Raw genomic sequence first — 6,980 nt, 5'->3', positions numbered from 1 at the left:
ACCAAACTTTTGGTGCCACCAAACTGGTGGTGCCCAGCACACTAGTCATTGGGGTTCGTACAAGATCATTATATCAAGACTCACATTGTCTTCACATTGTGAAGACAATGTGACTCAAGTCACCATGTATTACATGGTGACATGTATCACATTGTCTTCACAATGTGAAGACAATGTGAGTCTTGATATAATGATCTTGTACGAACCCCAATGACTAGTGTGCTGGGCACCACCAGTTTGGTGGCACCAAAAGTTTGGTCCAATTTGGACCGTCCAGAACATAAATCGATAGCCAGGGCGCATGCTGTTCGATCCATATTTCACAACCCTAAAATCACCTACTTGGCAATCCTCGTCCAGAAGACCAACTTGGCGGGAGCTGTCCATGTGCAGTTATTGCCAGTACTGATGTTGGCGGAATGAGAACAACACGCAGATTACTGCACATCTGTCGAATTTCGCAGAATCCACCAAACCTTAGTCCAAATCAGTTGTAGAGTAGCGTATTTCACCACATTGTTGTAATCTGTTCCAACACTGGTTCCACCTAGAATTCCGGTCATTAGGCCTGCGAATCTGTCTGGCGTCATTTTGGCGAATTCCGAGTTGGAGAAATCTGATACAGCCTGATTCGCTGTATCCGGAAATGCGCACGCCCAATAGTACTACGTGCTTAACAATCTCAACACTCTAGTAAATGCGTCAAAATACGTCACAAGGGGTTCTACGGCGCTGTGGCACAAACGGTGCTATACGGCATGTTCTTGGATTTCCCGAAATCGCGGATGAGATTCAGCAACGAATTTAGGAAATCCCTTGTCTCGTTGTTCGCCTTCTGGACCACTGGTAAGTAGAGCTACCAAGCAACGTATCACACCACATGCAGTATTGTTGATGTTCGCTCGTGATGCACTATCAACAGCGTCTTCGTTTCCTAAGATTGGCGATTCATCTTAATCGCTCTTTACAACGTTCAACTAGTTCAACTAGCTCGACTAGCTCACGCACTCTCCACCTCGGAATGCCTAGCTAGGCCGAATCGGCTCTGATCTTGGGCGCGCGCTACCCTCATGGTAAAAGCGCTCGCCATGGCCTTTTGCTAGTTGGGGAAAGGCTTGCTGGTGGTGATTGGTTTTTTTGAAGATGACAACGCCTATCCTTCTGGACCCGTTGATCCGAGACTTTGTCCTCATCCCCATCGTGGTGGTGGTGATCATGAGTAACATCATACGGATGAATTTGATGCAAATCTTGGGTAAGGTGGGGACTACTACGTCTGGGGTCTCGCCCGGCGGGTTTACAGCTGAAGTGGTTGTAGTAAGGAAAGAGGTGTCGTCAATTTGCATGGAAATGGTGGGAGGTGGTGGAGGAGTTATGGTTTAGGACGAGCGACTCCAAAGGCGGACCCGGACGAAGTTAAAAAGCAAAAACTGTTTACTCGTGTGAAGTTACTGAGAGCTAACGGGCACTTCCTCACAGAGAAGGCGTTCCAGTCTAAGAAAGCGCTCTATCTCAAGAAGGACCAAGGTCTGCTGTGGCAGGTGATGATACTGATGAACCACGACTCTAGAGGGTTATGGTGTTGGTTGTTGTAGGTCCCTCCCCAGAAGAACGCCATGGATGCTATGATGCAGGCTCAGTCCGACCCGAGTATGGCCACTGGGATGATGAAGAATCAGTTCATGTTCTTGGGTAGTATCCCTCGAGCTAGTCTGTATGCACTACACTGTGATGTGGCTAGGTATACATGGTACGCTCGGCTACTGGGTCTCCCACCTATTCAGTGGCTTCCTTGTGGCCAAGACTCCGTTCCCTCTCACATTTAAAGTCAGGCACTGTTGAAACTCCTTTACTAGTATGATGCTGAGCTTAGGTGAAATCAATGCTACAGCGAGGAGTGGATGTTCCAGCCTTGGACACTTCGTATGTCTCCTCCCTTTCCCTGTACTTCTTTGTTTCGATGAGTAGCCAAGGTATTATGCAACTGTATCAGCAATTGAGGTAGGGCCTAGGGCACTTCATGGGCTGCTGGCGGAAGCCCTACATAGGTCGTCGGGCGACGATGCTTCTATGGCAGCGGCTGCTGATACCTCTGGTGAGGATATGATGATGATGGGAGGGATGATGGCTCCTCCGCCACCACCGATGCCCATGGGAGGTGGTGGTGACGTCAAGAAGGCGTTCGAGACTGAGCGGGAGAACTTGGATATTGTACAGCATAAGTAGGAGCTGCAGTACGGAAGTACGGTGGGATAATGCCTTTGCCAGATTTGCCCTGGAGGACGCTGAGGCGAGACTCCTCGAAAAATGGCTAGGGGCAGGCGATGAATAAAGAACATTCCTTACCCGATTACCATCACACTCAAGCTGATAAATTATTGAGTTTCCCACACTTACCTGTTGTTGAGGCATACGAGCCAGGAGGTGATGAGAATGGCAGTAGCATTAGGTCAGCAAATGAGCAACTACCCGGGGCCATCTTCGTGGGATAATACTCCACCGGCTCCCTCATCATCGTCATCATCGACCGAGAGACAAGGTTTTGGTGGTTCGATGGATCGCCAGCCAGCGGAAGGGTACAGTGGATCAGCGACAGCAGCAGCCGGCGCAACAGCGGACGGTTTTGAGGAGGGTCTTCGTGATGGGGGTCTCGGCTGGGGCTCGGGGGACCGGAGTGCTATGTATAATATGACCGCTGGATGGGGTATGATATCGGTGCTTTTTCATAGTGAATTTTTATGTGTTAGGTCGGCCTAAGCACAAGCAGGAGGTTCGTGAAGGAGATTGGTAACACCTAGGGTGAGAGGTTGACCCAGCTGTTCGAAATCAGGTTCTGCAATACATGTGGCGACCACCAGTTTGCTCGTAATGAGTACTGCCGTAGTTGTGGGGCTCCTAAGGGGGCACCGCCACCCGATCCTGCGACATTGGAGGCGGAGTATATGGCGGCAGCTGCGGCCTATCAAATGATGAGCGCCTATGGAATGCCAGGTGAGGAGTTGCCCTGCTGGAACGGCTATGAACGTTTTAATTGTTCCTTAGCGTATGATCCTTATGCGTCTAGTGACCCTGCAGGAGGAATGCCAATGTAATAGAAGTTCGCAATAAGCGGATTTTTATTATTACTTTTCAGGTGGCCGGCTTGGGGAGGGTAAGACTGAGGGAAGGCTCTTACTGTGAAGTTTATTCGAGGGAAATTCAATAGTTCTTTCGTCGAGTGAATTGAGGAATTGTAGTAGAGGGTGAAATTGATCGGTATGTAGATGGGGAGGTTGGCCTGGGTATTACGGCAAGGGTAAAGGTGGTGGTGGTGGTGGACAAGTTAGGAGGCCGGGTAAGGTGTGGCGATAGCGCTAGTAGCTATGGCTGTCCTTGCTCAAGGTGATTGGGATTGCCCTCAATGTGGTGATATGAACTTCGCCTCAAGACAAGTTTGTCGAAAGTGTGGTACGCCTCATAGCTTTGCTGCATCGGCTGGAGGTCTGGAGGGTGCCGCTGCTGGTCCGCCTACGGGAGCTTCCTCGCTGGAATCCACGGGAGCTCTTCCGGACTACTCCGCGCGAGCGCAGGAGTATCGCCCTAGATCAAGGAGTCGTAGCCGAGACAGACGCTTCTAGAAAGGAACATATAACGTCTATGTACTCCAACTGCCGTTCGCCTAGTTACTGGGCGGTGGTGCTTCCCGCATATTCAGAATGTAAAATGATAGTACGAGATGGTTACTGCCGTATGTATTTATAGTAAATGACGCTAATGCTTCTACGATTGTCGTTGCTGCCACTACTGTTGGTCTCATTCTGGTTGCTGCTGTGCTATGGTGCCTCCTGCTATACGTTGTCACCCTGTCCAGCAGTGTTAACACCATTCTACCTACCTTTTCAGCTCTGACAAATCTGTTAAGTTCGTAACTGTCCATTTACACACTGGTTATTCTATGTATGTGAACGGCGGAGCTTGTTTGAGTTTACTCAGGGAAGATTCGATCACATGTTGAGTTTTGAGAGTAGCGATACCGAGCTAATTAATACAACGCTAGTTAGCCGGGCGAAGTGACCACAAAGTCTGTTGCTTGTTGCTCGCCGGCATTCATTCCCGACTTATTCCAATGACAGATTTCCTCTTATGAAAACTCTTCGGGCAGTTGACTATGATATAGTACTATGCAGGTAGTCACGGCGAGCAATAAATTGTCGTTAGTTAGCTGACTAACTTTAGCAAGCAGCTACTTCTATTAAATACTCCCTTGAAGTGCCAAGCCAATTTGGCTTAGCCAATTATGGAAGTGTGGTATAGGTGGTATTAATACTTGTGTCTGAAGTGGCCACACCTGACGCCGCGAGAACTTCGATGCTAAACTCTTGAGAAGACCCATTTACTCTAAACTCCCCAGATGAACCATATATGCTAGAGCTCTTGGAGTCAGCTCAGCAGCGTCCTGGATTTTAGATTTCAGGACTCCAGAGGCTGCTGAGCATCCTTCCAATTGCCTCGAGGTCTTAGTTATCCAGAAATATGCTGGGGCTGACACACGTATGGTATTCAACATCACACGGTCAACTAAACCACGAATCACAATTCAACGTTTTCCTATCCTTCCAATGCTAGCATCACTGGATGACAGTACCACCGCTATACAACCCACAAGTACCACTAACTCACTCATGAAATTGACAACCCAACCACCGATTGAATGGAGCTCAAACATCTTAGTATATTCACAAGAGTACGAGCTGTCTCAACTAGACACCGCGATTACACGAGTCAGTGTAGGACAACCCTTATAGAGTAATTAGGCGAACAACTTTTATTAACTACGTAATAGAGAAAAATACAATATTCACTGTACACTCACAACAATACTTGTGTTTATATTGTAAAAGCATGTTCCACGTAACGACATATGATTCAAACTCACAGCATGGAGTACTTGCTCTTTCAAGCATAGAAAATAACATGAAAATGACACACATTGAAAACAGCGAGTACCTTTAAATGTAGGCACTTTGCTGGATAATGATAGCAATTACAGAGCCAGTAAATATACCGAAAACAAGAGCAAACGCCATCACATAACCAGCGATTTCGAGCTCTTCTTTCTCATTTTGATCCACCTGAGTGGGCCCATGAATCATACACCAAGTCGCGACACAGCCATTGGAGGCTGCTATCAAGGCCATGATGATGAATCGGAACCAATCATCCTCGAACGGAGGGGCGGAAATGTGCACACAGAGGAACATCAAAGGAATAAAAATAATTCGTCCGAGACAAGCATAACGTGTAGCCCTCTTCCCAAGCCTGATCCTCATGTCGGGAGAAAACCTACCAACCGTGTCGAAGACCTGATAACAATATGTCATCAGCTGACCGAAAGATCCAACGCTCAGAGACGATGGGGTCATCTCGTATATCAGCCACGGGAAAGTAGTGAAAGTTATGACGAAGTTGAGCCAGACGTTGAAGGCCTGTGGGAGACTGTCTTTGATTACTTGCCCAACAGGACGTTTCATAGCCTTCTTTAGCTGGAACTTCACACGATCCTGTTGGATCTTCAGAACACTGATCATGTAGGGATGGGGTTCCATTGCATATCTGTACATAGGAATGATTGCCAAGTTACCAAGCATACCAACAAAGTAGAATACAACCATTCGTATATACATCATGTTGGTAGAATCGTCAGCCCCGGCCGCCTCCACGATGACTTGACACAATTTATTGACAGGCCAAGCGAGGAGACCTGCAAAGCCTTCACCTATCATAATCCATTTGGTACAATCAGCAGTCACAAGGGCTGCTAACCCAAACATCGAGGACTCCATAAGGGCATTGGAGAAACCGAAGATGGCGATGAGGATGCACCCACACGCGAAGCCAGCCACGTGGTTGACTCTGCCGAAGGTGATGGCGCACACGGCAATGACCATCATAGAGACCCCCATACCAACACAGCCAATGTAGAACCGGGGACCGAACTTGAATCGGTTACCGATGTACACAAGCAGCAGCTGCCCTATGTTGATGAACAGAGAGTAGAACATGGATACCCAAGTTCCATAGGAGGCACCGAATGCATCGATTAAGGTACCCAACTCCCCTAGGATGAAGTTCCATCCGAGGAGGGAGACACAGCCAATGATGCAAAACTGGGTTTTGAGCCACCAGTCAACTCTGGCCTCGATGACGACCTTTTTTTCTTCAGCAGAACTGAGCTTATCGTCGACAGCAGGATCCGCAACGGAGGAAGACATGAGAATGATTATAAGAAACTATATCAAAACATGACGGTCAGTTACTCTTACAATAAGATGAACTAGTCTCGTCACTCAAGCTCTATGCATGTGCATACCACAGCGTGCATTCCTGGTCCCCGTAATTACTCCAATGAACCCTTCGCCATATACTGAAAATTCTTTCACGGCTAAACCCTTTCCTTGTTGTCAACAATATAACCTCACCTTATTCTGTCAACAGTAACAACTATAATTCACATCGCACTAACGACTAGCTTATGTCCCTGCTAAGCTAGCAGTTTTAGCGAGCGACCGCACACAATCACTGTCCCGTGCCCGCACAAGGAGAAAGTGATTTTGTTTGGGAAGTCACTGGTGCGATGGAGAGAAGAGTGCTGCTTTTTGATGAGTAGCATCATTATTGTGCCAATATCGTCAGCAACTACGCGCTGGGTTCGGTCACCTTCGAATCGTCTTCATAGTCCAACGCACGAAATGTGTATCCGCAGGATCCTCAGATGGATTGCGCTGTGGGTTAAAACTAATCAGGAGGCGATTAAGCCTCGCGTCGTTCAACGGATCAGTGGAGGTCTGTTCTCAATGATAATTTCCAATGGTCTTTACGTCGATTGAAACTTTTTTATAACGAGTAATACATGGTACGACAGGTCTCAGCGATACGCATGTACGCGGTTCCTCGGAATAAAAGCGTTGAACCTTCCACTGGCAGCCGTTCATCACAGCCTA

The 6,980-nt window shown here is 47.8% G+C and overlaps 3 protein-coding genes across 3 annotated transcripts; 2 read left to right on the top strand and 1 right to left on the bottom strand.

Annotated features, from left to right (window-relative positions):
- Positions 1 to 1,139: 1,139 nt before the first annotated feature.
- Pmar_PMAR002915 (Protein pob, putative) lies at positions 1,140 to 2,385 on the top strand. Its single transcript, XM_002768081.1, has 7 exons — positions 1,140 to 1,255; positions 1,384 to 1,541; positions 1,596 to 1,692; positions 1,742 to 1,827; positions 1,874 to 2,001; positions 2,049 to 2,222; positions 2,269 to 2,385. The coding sequence occupies exons 1-7, from the start codon at positions 1,144 to 1,146 to the stop codon at positions 2,330 to 2,332; spliced, it is 819 nt and encodes a 272-aa protein (XP_002768127.1). The 5' UTR covers positions 1,140 to 1,143; the 3' UTR covers positions 2,333 to 2,385.
- A 53-nt stretch (positions 2,386 to 2,438) lies between these two features.
- Positions 2,439 to 3,978, top strand: Pmar_PMAR002914 (conserved hypothetical protein). Its single transcript, XM_002768080.1, has 7 exons — positions 2,439 to 2,704; positions 2,748 to 2,787; positions 2,831 to 2,991; positions 3,043 to 3,088; positions 3,134 to 3,151; positions 3,264 to 3,334; positions 3,382 to 3,978. The coding sequence occupies exons 1-7, from the start codon at positions 2,458 to 2,460 to the stop codon at positions 3,615 to 3,617; spliced, it is 819 nt and encodes a 272-aa protein (XP_002768126.1). The 5' UTR covers positions 2,439 to 2,457; the 3' UTR covers positions 3,618 to 3,978.
- Positions 3,979 to 4,722: 744 nt separating this feature from the next.
- On the bottom strand, positions 4,723 to 6,251 carry Pmar_PMAR002913 (equilibrative nucleoside transporter, putative; the record flags this gene model as incomplete). Its single annotated transcript, XM_002768079.1, has 1 exon — positions 4,723 to 6,251. One exon carries the CDS (start codon positions 6,249 to 6,251, stop codon positions 4,989 to 4,991), a length of 1,263 nt encoding a protein of 420 aa, XP_002768125.1. The 3' UTR covers positions 4,723 to 4,988.
- Between the last annotated feature and the right edge of the window lie 729 nt (positions 6,252 to 6,980).

This window comes from Perkinsus marinus, assembly GCF_000006405.1.
Source record: "Perkinsus marinus ATCC 50983 genomic scaffold scf_1104296969090, whole genome shotgun sequence".
Classification (NCBI taxonomy): Eukaryota; Perkinsozoa; order Perkinsida; family Perkinsidae; genus Perkinsus; species Perkinsus marinus.
This window is presented reverse-complemented; position numbering and strand designations above follow the sequence as displayed.